Below are 22,724 nucleotides of genomic sequence, written 5' to 3' on the forward strand. Positions count from 1 at the left end.
TCCGAACCTAGACTCACGTCCACATCCCTGCCCGCTCCCCATAACCCTTAATTCCCTTATCAGCTAGGAAACTGTCTATCTCCATTTTAAATTTATTTAATGTCGCAGCTTCCACGGCTCTCTGAGGTAGCAAATTCCATAGATTTACTACCCTTTGAGTGAAGAAGTTTCTCCTCATCTCAGTTTTGAAATGGCAGCCCCTTATTCTAAGATTATGCCCCCTAGTTCTAGTCTCACCCATCAGTGGAAACATCCCGCATCTACCCGATCAAGCCCCCTCACAATCTTATATGTTTCGATAAGATCGCCTCTCATTCTTCTGAATTCCAATGAGTAGAGGCCCAACCTACTCAACCTTTCCTCATAAGTCAACCCCCTCATCTCCGGAATCAACCGAGTGAACCTTCTCTGAACTGCCTCGAGAGCAAGTATATCTTTTCTTAAATATGGAAACCAAAACTGTACGCAGTATTCCAGGTGTGGCCTCACCAGTACCCTGTATAACTGAAGCAAGACTTCCCTGTTTTTATACTCCATCCCCCTTGCAATAAAAGCCAAGGTTCCATTGGCCTTCCTGATCACCTGCTGTACCTGCATACTAACTTTCTGTGTTTCATGCACCAGGACCCCCAGATCCCTTTGTACTGTAGCACTTTGCAGTTTCTTTCCATTTAGATAATAACTTGCTCTTTGATTTTTTCTGCCAAAGTGCATAACCTCACACTTTCCAACATTATATTCCATCTGCCAAATTTCTGCCCACTCACTTAGCCTGTCTATGTCCTTTTGCAGGTTATTTATGTCCTCCTCACTCACTGCTTTCCCTCCCATCTTTGTATCGTCGGCAAACTTGGATACATTGCACTTGGTCCCCTCCTCCAAATCATTAATATAGATTGTAAAGAGTTGGGGTCCCAGCACTGACCCCTGCAGAACACCACTAGTTACTGATTGCCAACCCGAGAATGAACCATTTATCCCAACTCTCTGTTTTCTGTTAGATAGCCAATCTTCCACCCATGCCAGTAGATTACCCCCAATCCCGAATTTTCTATCTTGTGCAGTAATCTTTTGTGTGGCACCTTGTCAAATGCCTTTTGGAAGTCCAAATACACCACATCCACTGGTTCCCCTTTATCCACCCTGTATGTTACGTCCTCAAAGAATTCGAGCAAATTTGTCAAACATGACTTCCCCTTCATAAAACCATGCTGACTCTGTCCGATTAAATTATGCTTATCCAAATGTCCTGTTACTCCTTCCTTAATAATGGACTCCAACATTTTACCAACCACAGGTCTATAGTTTCCAGCCTTTTGTCTACCTCCCTTTTTAAATAAGGGTGTTACATTAGTAGTTTTCCAATCTGCTGGGACCTTTCCTGAATCCAGGGAGTTTTGGAAAATTACCACCAATGCATCCGCAATCCCTACCGCTACTTCTCTCAAGACCCTAGGATCTAAGCCATCAGGTCCAGGGGATTTATCCGCCTTAAGTCCCATTATCATACCAAGCACCATCTCCTTAGTGATTTTAATCATGTTTAGCTCCTCCCCCACTATAGCCCCCTGTTTGTCCAGTGTTGGGATATTTTTAGTGTCCTCTACTGTAAAGACTGATACAAAATATTTGTTCAGCGTATTTGCCATCTCCATGTTGCCCACTACTAATTTCCCGGTCTCATCCTCTAAGGGACCAACATTCATTTTAGCCACCCTTTTTCTCTTTATATAACTGTAGAAACTCTTGCTATCTGTTTTTATATTTTTTGCTAGTTTACTTTCATAATCTATCTTCCCTTTCTTAATTAATCTTTTAGTTATTCTTTGCTAGCTTTTAAATGCTTCCCAATCTTCTATCCTCCCACTAGATTTGGCTACTTTATATGCCCTTGTTTTCAGTCGGATACTATCCTTTATTACCTTACTTAGCCACGGATGGCTGTCTTTTCTTTTACACCTCTTTTTCCTCAGTGGAATATATTTTTCTTGAAAGTTGTGAAATATCTCCTTGAATGTACACCACTGCTCCTGTACCATCTTACACCTTAATCTATTTTCCCAGTCCACTTTAGTCAACTCTGCTCTCATGCCTTCATAGTCTCCTTTATTTAAGCTTAGCACGCTGGTTTGAGATCCAACTCTCTCACCCTCCAACTGAATTTGGAATTCAACCATGTTATGGTCACTCATACCAAGGGGATCCTTTACTAGGACATTTTTTATTAATCCTGCCTCATTACACAGGACCAGATCTAAGATTGCCTGCCCCCTGGTTGATTCAGTAACATACTGCTCAAGGAACCCATCCCTAATGCACTCTATGAACTCTTCCTCAAGGCTGCCCTGCCCAATTTGATTTGTCCAGTCAATATGAAAGTTAAAATCTCCCATGATTATAGCTGTTCCCTTATTACAAGCCCCAATTATTTCTTGATTTATACTCCGACCAATAGAGTTGCAACTGTTAGGAGCCCTATAGACTACGCCCACTAGTGACTTTTTCCCCTTATTATTCCTTATCTCCACCCAAACTGTTTCACTATCCTGATCCTTTGACCCAATATCATTTCTCACTATTGCAGTGATTCCATCCTTTATTAACATAGCCACCCCACTTCCCTTTCCTTCGTATCTGTCCTTCCTAATAGTCAAATACCCCTGGATGTTTAGTTCCCAGTCATGGTCACCTTGCAGCCATGTTTCTGTAATGGCCACCAGATCATACCCATGTGTAGTTATTTGTACCGTAAACTCGTCTAATTTGTTACGAATGCTGCGTGCATTCAGATAAAGAACTTTTAAATATGTTTTGTGACAATTTATTCCTGCTTTTACCCCCTTTACTACTTTACCTTTATCTTTATATATTCTGTCCCTTCCTGACACGCTCTGGTTTTTAATTTCCCCACTGCTGCTTTGCTCTATTGCCTTCTCCGCTGACATTTTTATTTTTCGCTCTCTTGAAACCTCCCCCCCACTAATTAGTTTAAAGCCCTCTCTACAGCCCTAGTTATTCGATTCGCCAGGATTCTAGTCCCAGCACTGGCCAAGTGAAGTCAGTCCCAATGGAACAGCTCTCTCCTGTCCCAGTACTGGTGCCAGTGTCCCAAGAAGCAAAACCCATTTCTCCCACACCAGTCTTTGAGCCACGCATTTAACTCTCTGATTTTATTTACCCTAGCCAAATTTGCTCGTGGCTCAGGTAGTAATCCAGAGATTATTACCCTTATGGTTCTGCTTTTTAATTTGGCCCCTAGCTGCTCATACCCCCTCAGCAGAACCTCTTTCCTTGTCCTATCTATGTCGTTGGTACCAACATGGACCACGATAACTGGATCCTCCCCCTCCCACTCCAAGTTTCTCTCCAGCCCAGAGGAGATGTCCTTAACCCTGGCACCGGGCAGGCAACACAACCTCCGGGACTCTCGCTCTCGGCTGCAAAGAACCCTATCTATCCCCCTTATGATACTATCCCCTACCACTACAACATTTCTTTTTACTCCCCCCACTTGAATGGCCCCCCGTTCCACGGTGCTGTGGCCAGGTTGCTCATCCTCCCTGCAGTCCCTGCTCCTGTCCTCACAGGGAGTAAGAGCCTCGAACCTGTTGGACAAGAGCAAGGGCTGCGGCTCCTCCAACACTACCTCCTGGATCCCCGTACCTGCCTCACTCATAGTCACACCCTCCTGTCCCTGACCACGGACTACTTCTGAATTAGTTAATCTAATTGGTGTGACTACTTCCTGGAACACAGAGTCCAGGTAACTCTCCCCCTCCCTGATGTGTCTCAGTGTTAGAAGCTCGGGCTCCAACTCATCAACACGGAGCCAGAATTCCTTGAGCAGCCAACACTTACTGCAAATGTGATCACCATGAGCATCAATGGTGTCCACCAGCTCCCACATCATCTTAACCCTTCAACCACAGCAGAAAATAAAACAGAATCTTATGTCAAATTGAATTGGATAACCTTTTTATACTCTCTGCATCCCTTGATTGGATCAGTGTTTATTCATTCTCACACAAGAGACAATTCCTCTATCTGCTATTTGAAGTGAAATCGTAAACTCATGTATAAAGAACACGTTTACAGTTTTGTGATAAGTATTAAAGAGGAAATTTACCCCTTCCCACTGCCCCAATTGAGTTCTATCCATTTTTCTTCAATATTTTGCTGATGTAGTCAACATCTCAGAATCTTCATAGGATTGTTTTATCGCACCAAACCCAAACAGATATTTGCAAATGTTACGAGGAAGTGAACTGAGGGAATTTGTGATTAGAGTGGGCAGATTAACTTACTGCAGTAAAGAGAGGGGGAATACCCTGGATGCAGGTGAGAGTGCAAAGTAAGTTGGAGATTGCTACGACACTTGCAATTCATAACTGGAAATATCCAAGACTGCACATATTTTTGACACTTATGCAAATGAATGTAAATTGAAATCCAGCCCACCAGATGCAGTGTAACTTATTAGTGGGATGGCATTAGTTCCATCTCAGCACACGGCTTCCACGTAACAGGATTCTGCTGCTGCTCATCATCACTCCCACGTCAAACCACTCAGGCTTCTTAAGCTAATGAGATGCCTTCAGTCTCCATGCAGCTGACCTGGATATAACCTGACGTTGACAAACACGGCTGCAAATCCCACAGAAATAGACTCGTTTTTCTGTTTTTCCTCAGAGCCTTGTCTCACTGGTAGTACCCCCACCACTGAGTCAGTAGGTTGTAGGCTTAAGACCCTCTCCAGAGACTTGAGCATATCATTTAGGCTTACACCCAGTGCAGTCCTGAGGGAGTGCTGCATTGTCGTATCAGATGTGTGTTTTGGATGAGATGTGAAACCAAAGCCCTGTTTGTCCTCTCAGGTGGGCATAAAAAAGTAACATCATTTTAAAAGGAAAATATTGTTAGACTGCTTTTCTTCTTTCATTGATTTTACAATAGATATTAGTCATGTTGAAATGTATCTTCATGTCTCTGGCAGTTAGCCACCTGTTGCTGCCCTTCTCCCACAAACAGAAATTGGTTTGCCAAACACTTTTTCACAAAGACTGTTCTCAATGGGAAAGTACTGTCCACACAATATGCACCTTTCCTTCACCTCCAATACTTGAACCTACTCATTTAAATAATGGGCGTGATTTTTGTTAAACATATAGGCCTAGAAATTCGGTATAGCCGTGTTTGGGGCGCTAGTCCTGGCGATGCGCAAAGTTTAGCGCCAGGCGCAATTTAGCGCCACCTAGCGCGATATTGGGATGCAGCGCTCCTAAAAGTGATTGCGGCGCTAAATCAGGCGCTGCACGCTACTCTTAAGGCGCTAACCCAGCGGCGCAACCCAATTTCGCGGCGGCGGGGCGCAGCGACGGTGCTGTCAATAATCACTTTCCCTGAGACACACTGGCGCCGGCCAGCTCTTGAAGGGGCAGGTCAATTGGCATCACCAGACACACACACTGCCTTGTAGGCCTTCAAAGCGGTGGGAGCCTACCTGTGGCGCACCAGCCTAGCAAGACATGGAAAGGGTGAGGCAGAGGGTGGAACGCCTCACTGATGGGGCATTGGATGCTTTGGTTGGTGCAGTGGCATCAAGGCCAAGGAAGATGGTCGGAATGTGATTTATGTTTTGGACAGTCTCCCGGGTGTGAGAGGCAGTTATGTGTCAGTGTATTAGTTTTGCTTTCTGTTGCCATAGCTTTCTCATGTTTGAAGGAACCACATTTTGTGTAATGAAACACTTTCTTCATTTACAATGGCCATGCCTGCTATTTACATGCATCTTGCTCTTCACAGGCTTGGGGGCATCAGACCGGTTCCATTCCTGTTCTTGGAATGGCAGCAAGTATTCCGTGAGAGGGGCCTAGAAGCTACTTCTGATCAGCCTCTGATGCGCAGCCTGAGAAGAGCCGCTCGCGTAGAGGTTCAGGCCAGCAGGCATCTTCTCAGCCACCGACAGAGATGTCCTGCACCTTATCTGAGGCTGCAGATCTGGGTGAAGCAGCTGGCACAGCTCAGTCACCACCTCCTTTCTAAATCGCAGCCTTCTGACACACTGCTCCTCCAGCATGTTCATGTAGGAAAACTGCTGTCGGAAAACCCTGCCAGCGTAAGGTCTGCTGTGGCGACGTCTGTTGGCCCTCCTCCATCTGGCCATGCCCGCCCCCCTCTCCCAGCGTCTCAGTGCCCTTTCCAGATGATTCAGCAGCAGGACGTTCCCCTCCAATGCAGCCCCCATAATAAGTGCCCACAGGAAGGTTCCCCATTGTCAAGGCTCACCAACAGCAAGGTGATGGTCAGAAGGCTGAAGATCGTCTGCCTGCGCTGGCTTAGTGGTCAAATGGCTCTCAGTGTGCAGCTCAGCAACTCTTTGTAGCTCTCGAGGAAGTTGTGCTCTAAAAATGGCTGCCGCTTTTAAACCACACCAGTCCCCTTTAAATAACGCTCCTCCAGCCTGAGAGCGACTTGGTAAGGCTCCAGGTAAGCTGTCACTATTAGCGCCAGGCGCTATGGAGGGGGGCGCCACTGAATTTCTGGTCCGGGGCGCCCAAAAGGTGTTGCACACTCAAATGACGTCATAATCAGCCTGCGCCCATGAGCGGGCGCTTAGATTTAGCGCCGGCGCTAAATGCATGCTCAATATGGGGCGAGGCGCTAGGCGCCCTGCACCCGCCTGGAAATTGGCTAGCGCCCCACTTCTCGGCCTCTTTAGGCATTAATCGGTGGCGCTAACAACTGAATTTCTCCCCCATACTTTCTATGGACCACAATCTTTGGGTCTAGCCAAGGTAAGTTGTATTTGTTTTCATGTGCTTGGATTTCAGCTGGTGGCATTAGCCTTTATCTCAAGGGGGGCTGGAGTACAAATAGTGAAAGTTATGTTACAGTTATATAAAGCTCTGGTTCGACCTTGTCTGGAGTATTGCACCTCAGGAAGGATTTATTAGCCTTGGAGTGGGTACAGCGCAGATTCACCAGAATGATACCGGGGCTTAGAGGGTTAAATTATGGGGACAGTTTGCATAGACTAGGCTTGTATTCTCTAAAGTATAGAAGATTAAGGGGTGATCTAATTGAGGTGTTTAAGATGCTTAAAGGAGTTGATAGGGTAGATAGGGAGAAACTATTTTCTTTGCTGGGGGAGTCCAGAAAAAGAGGGCATAACCTTAAAATTAGAGCCAGGCCACTCAAGGGTGATGTTCGGAAACGTTTCTTTACACAAGCGGTAGTGGAAATCTGGAACTTCCTGCCCCAAAAAGCTGTTGAGGCTAGGTCAATGAAAAATTTCAAAACTGAGTTTGATAGATTTTTGTTAGGCAAGAGTATTAAGGGGTATGGAACCAAGGTGGGTAAATGGAGTTAAGATACAGATCAGCCATGATCTAATTAAATGGAGGGGCAGAACGGCCTCCTCCTGTTCCTATGTTCAGATTCCAGTAATTCAAAACAAATCTTTCTCTTTACAGAGGAAATGCACTCTTGCCAATATCTTTGGACCAATGCCCTTTTGTTTTGGGACTAGCCAATCCAAGCTCGGAGTTCATCATGGCGGACTGCGTGGAGTTAACAGTAGGAATGAAGACCAAGGACAGGCACCTCTTCTTGTTCAATGACATGCTGGCGATTGCCAAATCAAAGTAAGTGTTTTCAAATTCCTCCACTTTAGGATTATCTATCATGTTGCTTTCTTTCAAGAAATACATACCAAAGACTGGAATTAAAAAATAACTTGTACTTATAGAGCAACTTATCCCATCTCAGCACTTCATGTACAATGAATTATTTTGAAGTGTTTGAACTGTTGTTACACAGGCAAACACCACAACTGTTTTGCACAGAGCAGGTTTCCACAAACAGCAATAAGAAGAATGAGCAGTTAATCTGTTTTTTAATGGTGTTGGTTGTGGAAGAAATGCTGGCGATGACCCCAGGAGAACTCTCTGCTTTCCTTCAAAATAGTGCTGTGCGATCTTTAATGGCCACCTGAACAGGCAGACCAGACCTTAGTTTAATATGCTATCTGAAGGACAGCAACTGTGACAATGCAGCACTCCCTCGGTACTGCACTGTATTGTTGGTTTAGATTATGTACTCTCCTGTAGCGTGACTCAGACCCATAATCCTCTGATGTAGAGGTGAGAGTGCGACCAGCTGGCAACTTGACTTAACTAAAATGTTCAGCCAATACTACGACTTAACATTTATACAGTGCCTTTAACGTAGCAAAATGTCCCAATGCATGTGGAGCAAGAATAAGAAGGACGTGCCCAAAGGTGTGGTGAAAGTGGTAGGTCTAAAGGAAGATGGGAAGAGATGTAGTCGGGGGGGAGGGAGGTTTTAGGGAAGGAGTTCCAGACTGCGGGGGGTGCGATGACTGAGGGCTCCAATGCTAGAGTGGAAGGAGCAAGCACACATTAGGCCAGATTTCAAAGAGTGGAAGATGGAAGCTGCAAAAACGTATCTTAGAGTCAAGCAGGTTGAGCTTGAGTGGGCATCTCGGAAGGGGATGGGATCACGGGTTGAGATAAGGGGGGAGAAATTCGGTATCGCCCCGTTTGGGGCGCTAGTATTGGCGGTGCGCAAAGTTTAGCGCCAGGTGCAATTTATCGCCACCTCGAGCGATATGGGTAGCTGCGCCCCTGAAGGTGATTGCGGCGCTAAATCAGGCACTGCACGACAGTCCTAAGGCGCTAATCCGGCGGCACGACGCAATTTCTCCGCGAGCAGGCGCAGCGCAGATGTTGTCAATTATCGATTTCAGCCAGACACGCTGGCGCCGGCCAGCTCTTAAAGGGGCGGATCGATTATCATCTCCAGCCGCACCCTGCGCCTCGTGGGCCTCAAACTCGGCGGTAACCTACCTGTGGCGTCGACAACTGCATCAATATGGAGAGGGCCAGGGAGAGAGCGCAGTGCTTCAGCGAGGGGGCATTGGATGCTCTGGTTGGCGTGGTGGAGCGCAGGCAGTCTGTACTCTACCCAGAGAATGGGTGGAGGCCTCAACACAGCGACTATCGCAGAGCTTGGAGGGAGGTTTCCAGCAGCATGGTTCCCAGGACTCCTGTGCAATGCAGGAAGAAGTTCAACGACCTCACTCGGGTCGTCAGGCTGAGTGCCTTTTTCAGAATCATCTTCATCACTCCATCTGGACCTCACTTTATGGCCAGAGGGTGTGCAAAGCCCCAATGGCCAACTGTCATCCGGCACCCATGGTCCTTTCTGGAAACACATACGCACATTCAGCTCTGTGCATAATGTAAGGGCTAATCGAACATGGGAGGCATGTCATCCCAGATCAGGGCAGCATAATGTAAGGGCTAATCTGTAGTGTATGTACCTTTAAGAGCCCCTGTGTACTGTAATACCGGTAGTGACCACTCGGGTATATAAGCCTGTATAGCATCTTGTATCTTTTAGTTCACCTCCAGACTTTGTTCAGTAAACACCTGTTAAACCAACTCCTGCATTCCGTGTCTCCATTAACACACGGATACAACAGTGGCGACGAATTGGAAACGGACTTACCTGCAATTCGGCAGCACCTCAAGGAGATCGATTCCTCAGACGAAGGTCGAAGAAGAAAAAAAAAACTGTGAGTTCACCAGCTAGCCGGGCTGGTGGCAGGTACTGCACTAATCCTTCCTGGGCAGCGGGCTGGGGCTCGATCGGGTGGCTCTGCAGCGGGGCCGAGCAGCGAGGCGGAAGGCGGAGGCAAACAGAGATGGAGGGTGGAGCACTCGGGAGACAGCCGGCGCTGCAAAGCAGGTCGGCGTTCGGACCAAGCAGAGGGAGGGAAAAGTCCCAGAGAGTCCGGCAGGAACGAGTCTCCAACTATTAAAAATATCTGTGTAAATAAAAACCGCGGAGAACAGTGTTGTCAGCAGCGGCAGCGGCGGGAAAGCGCGGGAGGTGCCATTTTTGATTTTCAGGATGCCTAAGACTGGCAATATTACTGCTTTCGATAGTGATATAGAGGATTGGACCACATATGTGGAAAGAGTGGAAGTATATTGCACAGCGAATGAAGTAGAGGATGATAAAAAGGCATCGGTACTTCTAAATCTGATGGGCGAAAGGACATACGGGCTGTTACGAAACTTAATCACTCCAGCCAAAACGATGGACAAGAATTTTAAGGAGATTATTGATACCCTACAGGAGCACTTAAACCCAACACCGCTGCTGATAGCGGAACAATTCAAATTCTTCAGGAGGAATCAGCACAAGAATGAAAGTAACGCTGATTACCTCACCGAATTAAGAAAGCTGTCAAAGCACTGCCAATTCGGGGCAGGACTGGCAGATTCTCTACGAGACAAATTCGTCTGCGGTCTCCTAAGTGAAGGAACACAGAAAAGGCTACTTTCTGAGAAAGATTTGACACTGGACAAGGCTTTCAGTGTGGCTGTATCATACGAAGCAGCAGCAAGAGGAGCTGCAGAGAGACAGCAAAAGCCACAGGACTTGAGCACCCATGAAATGACACGAGGTTTCGAGAGATGTTATCGCTGTGGCAGATCCACCCATGACCAAAGGGACTGCTGGTTCAAGGACAAAGCATGCAGGCAATGCGGAAAGATGGGACACATTGCACGTGTATGCCGATCTGGAAACAAAAAATCCACTGACAGAAAAAAAATCAATAAGGAAAAGTACAGAAAGGTACAAATGATGACGGACAGTAGCTCCGAAGACCAGAAGAGCGATAGCGACTCCGGAAACAAGAGACTAAGCTGTCTCAAATTACATAATGTAATTGCCAAAGAAGATTACCAGACCATTTGGGTTACCCTCACGATAGCGGGGTCCCCAGTTAAAATGGAGCTAGATACAGGATCAGCTCTGACCGTCATAAGTCGACGGGATTACGAGCGGCTATTTCCGCATATACCTTTGAAAGACACATCCATTATTTTGAAGACATATACGGGGCAGAAAGTATACCCCAGAGGGAAAATAAGGGTGCCTGTTGTATACAACGGCAAGGAAATACAGAAGTTGTATTTATACGTTCTGCAAGATGGTGGTCCACCGCTGTTGGGACGTGAATGGATCAGGAAGATACGTTTAGACTGGCACTCCATTCAGGCACTGACGGTGACCAGTAAGAAAAAAAATGATGATGACGTCATACTTGAACGATTAAAAGACATCTTGGCCAACGCCAAAGAAGTGTTTCAACAGGAACTAGGAACCTTGAAAGGCGTCACCGCCTCAATAAAAGTAGAAGATGCGGCAATTCCCAAGTTTTTTAAGGCAAGGCCGGTGCCATACGCAATTCGTCCAGCAGTCGAGGCAGAGCTGGAGAATTTGGAAAAGGCAGGCGTGTTATCCAAGGTAGATTGGAGCGAGTGGACAACACCCATCATCCTGGTCATGAAGAAAACGTTGAATAATGATAAATCTGAAGAATAGAGAAAAATTCGCATCTGTGGGGACTTCAAGGTGACTGTAAACCCAGTCCTTCACATGGTACAGTATCCTCTTCCGAGGATAGAAGATATTTTTGCCTCACTATCCGGAGGAAAATGTTTCACCAAAATTGACTTGGCACAGGCATATCTACAGATGGAGGTTGAGGAGGCCTCTAAAAAGTATCTCATGATAAACACACACAAAGGCCTGTACCAGTACAATCGACTGGTTTTCGGAGTAGCATCAGCTCCAGCTATCTGGCAAAGAGCTATGGAGCAAGTCCTGCAAGGGATTCCGGGGACTCAATGCTACCTAGACGACATCCTTGTAACATGAGAAAATGACAACGAGCACCTTGCCAATTTGGAGCAGGTGCTCACTAGGCTGAGAGAACGGGGTCTACGAGCAAATCGCCCCAAGTGCGAATTTTTCCAGAAACAAATATCATATTGTGGCCATATAATTAACGAAGAAGGGTTGCATAAGTCACCTGAAAAAATTGAAGCGGTCATAAAAGCCCCAGCACCTGAAAATGTCTCACAATTAAGGTCGTTCCTGGGATTGATAAATTACTATCATAAATTTTTACCGAACTTGTCAACTGTTCTGCACCCTCTTAACGCACTGCTACAAACGGGAGTAATTTGGAAATGGAGCGAAGACTGTAAACCTTTAGTAAGGTAGCGGCACTGGGCTGAGGCCTGCCCCTCCAGCCGTCGAGTGGGGCCGGGAGGTGCCTAGCTCGGGCGTGGGTGCGGAGGAGAGGCCGAGGCTTTGAGGCCTGCCTGGAAAAACGGGGAAAGGTAGGAAAATTAATGAGATTAGATAAGTTAATTACTTTCTAAATTATTTTTTTTTAAAACAATATGTGTTTTAAAAGCAACGTTTTTTTTAAAGACGCAGAAAGCGGGAAAAAGAAAGGAAAAGTTTGGAATCAAGATGGCGGCGACTCACCTCGGTTCAGAACGATAAGGCCCGCCCACACACGCACCGATTGGCCCGGCGGCACACGCCAGCAACCCGGCGTACGATTGGTCGAGCTCGAGGTCACTCTGTCGCTAATGAGCGGCTAATGAGATGCTAATGAGCGGAATGTTGAAGGTTTTTCGGATACCGCGGGCGCGATTTTAGCCCGGCCGAAACGTAAATACGCTTAAGACCGTTTTGGACAGGTAAGCTTTCTTTCGACGTAACGCACGCGTAGGTACGCCCTGTAACTTTCGAGCGCATAGCCCGACAGACGCACACGCGATGACAGACAGAATGACAGACAGACAGAATGACAAACAGAAGGACAGAAGCATCGCTTTATATATATAGACTAGCTGAAGTGCCCGGCGGTGCCGAGGCTTTTTCGAGGGCATGTTGTTGTTGGAAGAGAGAGAGAGAGTGCGACTGGGGGGGGGCGGGGGGGGAGAAGAGAGAGAGAGAGAGAGAGAGAGCGACTGGGGGGGAAGAGAGAGAGCGACTGGGGGGTAGAGAGAGAGAGACTGGGGGGAAGAGAGAGAGCGCGGGTGGGGGGAAGAGAGGGCGGGGGGGAAGGGAGGGCGGGGGGGAAGGGGGGGAAAGGGAGGGCGGGGGGGAGGGCGAGGGGGGGAAGGGAGGGGGAGGGAAGGGGGGGAGGGAGGGGGGGAGGGAGGGAGGGCGGGGGGAAGGGAGGGCGGGGGGGAAGGGAAGGGGGGAGGGAGGGGAGGGGGGGGAGGGAGGTCGGGGGGTGGGGGGCCCCCCCGAGGGTCGCGGCCTCCCCCCCGAGGGTCGCGGCCCCCCCCCGAGGTGAAGACCGCCGATTGCGGCTGTGCGAGACGGCCGGGGGTCCGGTTGCCAGGGTGACGCTTGGCGGCTCCCCCGAGGGTCGCGCCCCCCCCCGAGGGTCGCAGCCCCCCCCGAGGATCGCGGCCCCCTCCCCCGAGGGTCGCGGCCCCCCGTGGGTCGCGGCCCCCTCCCCCGAAGGTCGCGGCCCCCGCAGAGGGCCGGGGCCCCCCCCCGAGAGTCACGGCCCCCCCCGAGGGTCGCGCCCCCCCCCCCCAAGGTGAAGACTGTCGATTGCGGCTGTGCAAGACGGCCGGGGGGCCGGTTGCCAGGGTGACGCTTGACGCTCAGCAAGCCCCGCCCCCCGGCCGAGACAGAGAGAGACGCCGCGTCTCAGCTCCTGATGCGCGTGCACCCTAGCGGCGCTGGGCTGAGGCTCGGCCCTCCAGCCTTCGAGTGGGGCCGGGAGGTGCCTAGCTCGGGCGTGGGTGCGAAGGAGAAGCCGAGGCTTCGAGGCCTACCTGGAAAAACGGGGAAAGGTAGGAAAATTAATGAGATTAGATAAGTTAATTACTTTCTAAATCATTTTTTAAAAAAACAATATGGCCTAGAAATTCCCTTGGGTTTGCGCCCATTTAGGGGCGCAAGAATGGGTTGCGCCGGAAGTTGCGTCGCCGCTGAAATTAGGTGGGCCTTTAATTCGGCGTAAGCCGGTAGCGCTGCGCCAGCACCGATGACGTCATCGGTGTGCGCAGCGCCCCGGTACTGCCCGAAACCACGCCGATCCCCATCTTCAGTAGCGGCCGCCTCTTCCCCGGCGGCCGCTAACAACGTTTTGAAAACCTGGCCGTGCTGCAGCCTTAGAGGCGCTATTTAAAGCGGAGGTGCGGCCGGCCGCTTTTTCGGCGGCCGCCTGCCCGCACCTCCTTCCCCGGCCTCCTCCACCCCCTCCCGCGGCATTGCCGGCTGGTTTCCGTGGAGCCCGGCACTTCGCCGTTGTGCCGGGCTCTTTTGCCGGCACTTTCAACGGGGCTCCGGCCGTTGCAGGCACCTCCCCCTTAAGAGAAGGGGGAGGCCTGCAGTACAGCAGCCTGCCGCTCCGCATCGGGTGGCGCAGCGGGACCGGCAGCGCTGAAATTCACTTTCAGCGCCCCAAGTGGGGCGGGCACACCCTGTACCAGCGCCCGCTTCCGCTTTGGGGCGCTGAAAGTGAATTTGGGGCGGGCACAACTGGCTCGGCGGCGGGCGCTAAATTTCCGGCGCAAACGTGCTGGCGGGGCGTCACCGAATTTATAGGCCTATGTGTTTTAAAAGCAACGTTTTTTTTTTAAGACGCAGAAAGCGGGAAAATGAAAGGAAAAGTTTGGAATCAAGATGGCGGCGACTCACCTCGGTTCAGAACGATAAGGCCCGGCCACACACGCACCGATTGGCCCGGCGGCACACGCCAGCAACCCGGCGTACGATTGGTCGAGCTCGAGGTCACTCTGTCGCTAATGAGCGGATAATGAGATGCTAATGAGCGGAACGTTGAAGGTTTTTGGGATACCGCGGGTGCGATTTTAGCCCGGCCGAAACGTAAATACGCTTAAAACTGTCTCGGAAGCGTAAGCTTTCTTTGGAGGTAACGCGCGCGTAGGTACGCCCTGTAACTTTCGAGCGCACAGCCCGACAGACGCACAGGCGATGACAGACAGAATGACAGAATGACAGACAGACAGACAGACAGATGTACCGATTTATATAGATAGACTAGCTGGAGTGCCCGGCGGTGCCGAGGCTTTTTCGAGGGCATGTTGTTGTTGGAAGAGAGAGAGAGAGCGACTGGGGGAAGAGAGAGAGCGACTGGGGGGAAGAGAGGGAGGGGAGGGGGAGGGAGGGAGGGGAGGGGAGGGCGGGGGGGAGGGGAGGGCGGAGGGGAGGAGAGGGCGGGGGGGGAGGTAGGGGAGGGGTGGGCGGGGGGGGAAGGGAGGGGGGAAGGGAGGAGGGGGAGGGCGGGGGTAAGGGGGGGAGAGGGGGGAAGGGGGGGAGAGGGGGGGAAGGGAGGGAGGGGTGGCGGTGGGGAGGGGGGAGGTAGGGGAGGGGGGGGGCGGGGAGGGAAGGCGGGGGCCCCCCCGTGGGTCGCGGTCCCCCCCCGTGGGTCACGGCCCCCCCCGTAGGTCGCGGCCGCCTGAGGGTCGCAGCCCCCCCCCGAGGGTCGCGGCCCCCCCCCCCCCCGAGGTGAAGACCGCCGATTGCGGCTGTGCGAGACGGCCGGCGGGCCCGGTTGCCAGGGTAACCGTTGACGCTCAGCAAGCCCCTCCCCCCGGCCGAGCCAGAGAGAGACGCCGCGTCTTAGCTCCTGCTGCGTGCGCACCCTTTAGTAAGGAAGCGGCGCTGGGCTGAGGCCGGCCCCTGCAGCCTTCGAGTGGGGCCGGGAGGTGCCTAGCTCGGGCGTGGGTGCGGAGGAGAAGCCGAGGCTTCGAGGCCTACCTGGAAAAACGGGGAAAGGGAGGAAAATTAATGAGATTAGATAAGTTAATTCGTTTCTAAATCATTTTTTTTTTTAAAACAATATGGCCTAGAAATTGGGTTTTGGCTTAGCCAGGGCTTTAGTGCTGGAAGTTAGTGCCGGCGCTAAGTTCCCCTGCGCGCGCCAAAAATTCAGTAGCGACGCGCCCAAACGGCTGCCGGCGCTACTGAAGGGTCTTAGCGCCTGGAAAAGGGCGCTAACTGCCGTTTAGCGCCGCAATTCCGGCGCTGCGGCACCCGATGCGGTGCGGCAGGCTGGGGAAGTGCAGGCCTCCTCCTTCCGTTAAGGAGGAGCTGCCTGCACCCGGCCGCGGCCCGCGCAAATCTGTTTAAAAATGAGCCCGGCACCTCGGACAAGTGCCGGGCTTGCATCTGTTCCGGGCAGGGGGGGAGAAGTCCGGGGAGGGAGCTGCGGGCAGGCGGCCGGCGGGAAAGCGGCCGGCCGCCGCGGGGCCTTTAATGCGCCGGCGCAAACACATGTTGCACTCTGTTGCCAGAGTCTTAGTTGCGGCTGCCACGGGCGAGGCGGCCACAACTGAATTTCGGCGCTGGGGCCCGTCGGCATGGCAACCGGGACGCTGCGCGCACCGATGACGTCATCGGTGCCGGCGCAGCGCTACCGGTGCAACGCCGCTTTAGGGCCCCAGGGAATTTTTCAACTGGCCAAAACTCTGGCGCTAGTCCCTCTAGCGCCTCAAAAGCGGCGCTAAGGCTAGTGATTTTCTAGGCCTATGTGTTTTAAAAGCAACGTTTTTTTTAAAGACGCAGAAAGCAGGAAAAAGAAAGGAAAAGTTTGGAATCAAGATGGCGGCGACTCACCTCGGTTCAGAACGATAAGGCCCGCCCACACACGCTCCGATTGGCCCGGCCGCACGCGGCAGCAACCCGCCGTACGATTGGTCGAGCTCGAGGTCACTCTGTCGCTAATGAGCGGATAATGAGATGCTAATGAGCGGAACGTTGAAGGTTTTTGGGATACCGCGGGTGCAATTTTAGCCCGGCCGAAACGTAAATATGCTTAAAACCGTCTCGGAAGCGTAAGCTTTCTTTGGAGGTAACGCGCGCATAGGTACGCCCTGTAACTTTCGAGCGCATAGCCCGACAGACGCACAGGCGATGACAGACAGAATGACAGAATGACAGACAGACAGACAGACAGACAGACAGATGTACCGATTTATATATATAGACTAGCTGAAGTGCCCGGCGGTGCCGAGGCTTTTTCGAGGGCATGTTGTTGTTGGAAAAGAGAGAGAGAGAGCGACTGGGGGGGGGAGGGAGGGAGGGCGGGGGGGAAGGGAGGGTGGGGGGGGAAGGGAAGGAGGGAAGGGAAGGGGGGGGAAGGGGGGGGAAGGGAAGGGGGGGAAGGGAAGGGGGGGAGAGGGGGGAGAGGGGGGGAAGGGAAGGGGGTGAGGGGTGAGGGGAGGAGGGGGGGAAGGGGAGGGGGCGGGGGGAAGGGGAGGGGGCAAAAGGGGGGGAGGGGGGGAGGGAGGGGAGGGGGGGTGCAGGGGGGGAGGGGCGGGGGGCAGGGGGGGGAGGGGGGGAGGGAGGGGGGGCGCGGGGGGGAAGGGGAGGGGGTGCGCGGGGAGGAGGGGAGGGAGGGTGGGGGCCCCCCCGAGGGTCACGGCCCCCCCCCGAGGGTCACGGACCCCCCGAGGGTCGCGGCCCCCCCCGAGGGTCACGCCCCCCCTCCGAGGGTCGCGGCCCCCGCAGAGGGTTGCGCCCCCCCCCCGAGGTGAAGACCGCCGATTGCGGCTGTGCAAGACGGCCAGGTGGCCGGTTGCCAGGGGTGACGCTTGGCGGGCCCCCCCGAGGGTCGCGGCCCCCCGTGGGTCGCGCCCCCCCCGAGGGTCGCGGCCCCCGCAGAGGGTCGCGGCCCCCCGCGAGGTTCGCGCCCCCCCCGAGGTGAAGACCGCCGATTGCGGCTGTGCGAGACGGCCGGGGGGGCCGGTTGCCAGGGTGACGCTTGACGCTCAGCAAGCCCCGCCCCCCGGCCGAGACAGAGAGAGACGCCGTGTCTCAGCTCCTGCTGTGCGCGCACCCTAGCGGCGCTGGGCTGAGGCTCGGCCCTCCAGCCTTCGAGTGGGGCCGGGAGGTGCCTAGCTCGGGCAGTGGGTGTGAAGGAGAAGCCGAGGCTTCGAGGCCTACCTGGAAAAACGGGGAAAGGTAGGAAAATTAATGAGATTAGATAAGTTAATTCATTTCTAAATCATTTTTTTAAAAAACAATATGTGTTTTAAAAGCAACGTTTTTTTTTAAGACGCAGAAAGCGGGAAAAAGAAAGGAAAAGTTTGGAATCAAGATGGCGGCGACTCACCTCGGTTCAGAACGATAAAGCCCGGCCACACACGCACCGATTGGCCCGGCGGCACACGCCAGCAACCCGGCGTACGATTGGTCGACCTCGAGGTCACTCTGTCGCTAATGAGCGGATAATGAGATGCTAATGAGCGGAATGTTGAAGGTTTTTCGGATACCGCGGGCGCAATTTTAGCCCGGCCGAAACGTAAATACGCTTAAAACCATCTCGGAAGCGTAAGCTTTCTTTGGAGGTAACGCGCGCGTAGGTACACCCTGTAACTTTCGAGCGCATAGCCCGACAGACGCACAGGCGATGACAGACAGAATGACAGACAGAATGACAGAATGACAGAATGACAGACAGACAGACAGATCGACCGATTTATATATATAGATTAACTGCAGCAAATGTGTAGATTATTGTTCTTGTAAACATGTTAATTAATGATTACTTAAAATGTTATGTACTAATTATCTAAAAGGGGAGGAATTGTAGTGTATGTACCTTTAAGAGCCCCTGTGTACTGTAATACCGGTAGTGACCACTTGGGTATATAAGCCTGTATAGCGTCTTGTATCTTTTAGTTCACATCCAGACTTTGTTCAGTAAACACCTGTTAAACCAACTCCTGCATTCCGTGTCTCCATTAACACACGGATACAACATAATCGACCATGGGAGGCATGTCATCCCAGATCAAGGCAGCATAATGTAAGGGCTAATCGACCATGGGAGGCATGTCATCCCAGGTCAGGGCAGCATAATGTAAGGGCTAATCGACTATGGGAGGCATGTCATCCCAAATCAGCGCAGCATAATGTAAGGGCTAATCGACCATGGGAGGCATGTCATCCCAGATCAGGGCAGCATAATGTAAGGGCTAATCGACCATGGGAGGCATGTCATCCCAGATCAGGGCAGCATAATGTAAGGGCTAATCGATCATGGGAGGCATGTCATCCCAGATCAGGGCAGCATAATGTAAGGGCTAATCGACCATGGGAGGTATGTCATCCCAGATCAGGGCAGCATAATGTAAGGGTTAATCGATCATGGGAGGCATGTCATCCCAGATCAGGGCAGCATAATGTAAGGGTTAATCGATCATGGGAGGCATGTCATGCCAGATCAGTGCTGCAGGTTTCATCACACGCCATCCTTTCTCTTGCAGGTCAAGCTGGCCAATAATAGAAGGCAACAGCATCGGACTGGAGGAGACCGGCCTCACCTGCAGACCCTTACAGACCTGGAGGAGCGAGTCCACCGGGTTGTGGCAAGCCGGATGATTGGCCCCATCGCCTCTGGAGTTACCGACCCCATTGTGGACATCATCACCATTTTGACCTCTCTCCTTCCACGTGTTCCCCACACCAGCATGCTTTTTCACTCTCGAGCCAACTCAGAGCATTGCAGCACTCATGCATCCCTTGCTGCCACCCTGTCCTTTCACTAAAGCCACTCATGAACGTCCCTGCTTTCAGATGCTGCATCACCAGCTCGGGAGGTGGGCCCTCAAGCTGCCAGTGCGAGTGACTCTGGAGGTGAGGAGGAGGAGGAAGCCGGACCATCCGTACCACCCTCAGGTGAGCCAGCCCATGTCCAGACTGGGGAGACGCCTTCCCTGGAGGGGAACGGGGGGGAATGGTCCGAGGAGGATGCAGCTCCAGGACCCAGCGGCCTGCAGCAACGCGAGGGCGTTAGGGAAGCTTGGGGGCCGTCTCTCCAGAGAGCGAGTCGGGCCGCGAGTGCTGCTGCACAGAGCGCAGAAGAGGTGCGTGCCCTCGCAGAAATGAGCGCCCAGGCTGGGCTGAGGCACACTGAGTTCATGGCTGCAGTGGCAAGGATGCCTGACTCCATTGAGACACTGGCAAGGAGTGTCCAGGACTTCGGTGCAGCACAGGCAAGGAGTCTGTGCAGGACTTCGGCGCAGCACTGGCAAGGATTCTCCAGGACTTCGGCGAAGCACTGGCACCTGCCACGCAAGTGCTGAGTGCTGCCACGCAGTCAGTGGCTGGTCTCATGCAGACGCAGATTGAGGCCACGCGAGCACTGACTGCTGCCACCCTCGCTGGATCGGGCAGGATTCCCCGGGGCCCTCGCCGCGCCACAGCAGGCCAGCAATATGTGCACCAGCCGATTGCTGCGCATGCTGCGGTGCTGCCCCGTCAGAGTGCCAGTGGTCGGCCGACCAGGGAGCTGCTGTCCACTCTCAGGATGACAGCATTCCTGATGCCACCACTGGCACTTCTCCACTGCAGCTGCCACCACCTGTAGAACAGACTGCTTCCGCTCATGCGGAGTTGGAGCAGTCAGCAGCCGGGCCCTCCAGGCCCAGAGCTGGTCCAGGCTGTACCTCAAGGGCATCTGCGGTCTCAGTTTCGGACAGTCAGCAGGCCTCCCCCAGCCTAACTGCAGCCACTGGAGTCCCATTACGGAGGAGCTGCAGGGCGGGAAGGGGGCAATTCCGCAAGGGAAGCAGATCATCATCGAGGGGCAAAAAGTAGGAGGTGCTGCTAAATTATGTTATTTCTTTCATTCAAGGCCGAGGATGCTGGTCTGAATGTTGGTAATGTTTTGGACATTGTCTCCAGGGTGTGAGAGACAGTTATGTTTTGGACATTGTCCCCAGGGTGGGAGAGACAGTTATGTGGCAGTCTGTTTGTTTTGCTGTTTGTTTCCATTGCTTTGTCATGTGGGAAGGATACACATTTTGTTAAATAAAGAAGTTTATTTATTCACAATGTCCATGTCTGTTCTTTGCACTAATTGTTGCCTTGACCGGCTCAGGGGTAGCAGAACGGTTCCATTCATGTTCTTGGAATGGCAGAAAGCATTCCCTCAGAGGGGCCAAGAAGCGACTTGCTATAAGCCTCTGACGGACAGCCCTTGCAGTTTGTGCCTCCCTCCCATCTTGGTACTCCTCCTCCTCCTCCTCCTCCTTCTCCTCCTCCTCCTCTGCTGGTGCTTCAATGTCTGGTGGCATTGGCTGGGTCCTGAGGATTGCCAAGTTATGCAGCATGCAACACACAACCACGAAGTGGGAGACTCGCTCAGGTGAGCACTGAAGGGCTCCTCCGGAATGGTCCAGACAGCGGAACCGTTGCTTCAGCACGCCGATTGTGTGCTCAATGATGTTCCTGGTCGCTTGATGGCTCTCATTGTAACGTTCTTCAGCAGGGGTGCTGGGCGAACGGAGTGGGGTCATCAGCCAGAGGCACAGAGGATAGCCTTTGTCCCTGAGAAGCCAGCCTCCTGGGTGAGCCGGGGCTTCAAAAAGGTCTGCCACAGAAGTCTGGTGCAGGATGAAGGCATCGTGGCTGCTGCCTGGAAAGTGGGCATTGACAGCGAGCATCAGCTGTTGGTGGTCACAGACTAGCTGCACATTCAAAGAATGGAACCCCTTTCGGTTGCGGAAATCCTCCGCATTCTCTAGAGGCGATCGCAAAGCCACATGCGTGCAGTCAATGGCGCCCTGCACCATGGGGAAGCCCGCTATCCTTGCAAAGCCCTCTGCACGCTCTCGCTGCTTGTCCGGGGTCATTGGGAAGGAGATGTACTGCCGTCTCCTTTTAAAGATGGCATTAGTCACTTGACGGATGCAGCAATGCACCGCGAACTGTGAGATGTTGGCAATGTCCCCAGTAGCGGCCTGAAAGGAGCCGCTGGCATAGAAGTTTAGAGCCACGGTGATCTTCACAACCACCGACAGAGATGTCCTGCACCTTAGTTGAGGCTGCAGATCTGGCTGGAGCAGGTGGCAGAGCTCAGTGACCACCTCCTTACTGAAGCGCAGCCTTTGGAAATACTGCTCCTCCGACATGTTGATATACGAAAACTGTTGGCGGAAAACCCTGGCAGCGTAAGGTCTCATGTGCCGACGTCTGTAGGCCCTCCTCCATCTGGCCATGCCTGCCACTCTATCCCTGTGTCTCTGTGCCCTGTCAATACGATTGAGAAGGACGACGTTCCCATCCAATGCAACCCCCATAGTAAGTGCGCACTGAAAGTTATGCCGGTTGAGAAGCTTACCAACTGCAAAGTAATGTTCAGAAGGCTAAAGTTCCTCAGCCAGTGCTGGCTCACTGCAGAAATGGCTCTCCATTTGTCTCTGAGCAACTCGCTCTCTCTCTCACAGAAGGTGTGGTCCAAAAATGGCTACCACTAATAAGCCAGGAAGAGTCCCCTTTAAATAGCGCCCCCCCAGCCCGACAGCGACTGGGAAACGTTCAAGGTAACCTGTCCTTGTTAGCGCCAGGTGGAACGGAGGGGGGCGCCACTGAATTTCCGGTCCGGGGCACACCAACGACGTTGCACACTGAAATGATGTAACATACAGGGTGGATAAAGGGGAACCAGTGGATATAGTGTATTTGGACTTCCGAAAGGCATTTGACAAGGTTCCACACAAAAGATTACTGATCAAGATAAAAAATCAAGGGATTGGGGGTAATATACTGGCATGGGTGGAAGATTGGCTATCTAACAGAAAACAAAGAGTTGGGATAAATGGTTCGTTCTCGGGCTGGCAATTAGTAACTAGTGGTGTTCCGCAGGGGTCCGTGCTGGGACCCCAACTCTTTACAATCTATATTAACGATTTGGAGGAAGGGACCGAGTGCAACATATCCAAGTTTGCCGACGATACAAAGATGGGAGGGAAAGCAGTGAGTGAGGAGGACATAAAAAACCTGCAAAAGGACATAGACAGGCTAAGTGAGTGGGCAGAGATTTGGCAGATGCA

The 22,724-nt window shown here is 52.2% G+C and overlaps 1 protein-coding gene across 2 annotated transcripts in view; it reads left to right on the forward strand.

Moving 5' to 3' along the window:
* Positions 1 to 3,488: 3,488 nt before the first annotated feature.
* Positions 3,489 to 22,724, forward strand: part of tagapb (T cell activation RhoGTPase activating protein b) — a 104,257-nt gene continuing 85,021 nt past the window's right edge. The window contains exons 1-2 of one of the 2 annotated variants that reach the window (XM_085981529.1): positions 3,489 to 6,486; positions 7,473 to 7,643. In XM_085981529.1, the coding sequence (XP_085837655.1) occupies positions 7,552 to 7,643 (92 nt within the window). In that variant the 5' untranslated portion in view covers positions 3,489 to 6,486; positions 7,473 to 7,551. Of the gene's footprint in view, positions 7,644 to 22,724 lie in introns of both variants that reach the window. The other variant, XM_085981530.1, reaches the window with a different exon arrangement.

Source organism: Somniosus microcephalus, chromosome 3, assembly GCF_052327205.1.
Source record: "Somniosus microcephalus isolate GS21.2 chromosome 3, FLI_Smic_1.0, whole genome shotgun sequence".
In the NCBI taxonomy this organism is placed as follows: Eukaryota; Metazoa; Chordata; class Chondrichthyes; order Squaliformes; family Somniosidae; genus Somniosus; species Somniosus microcephalus.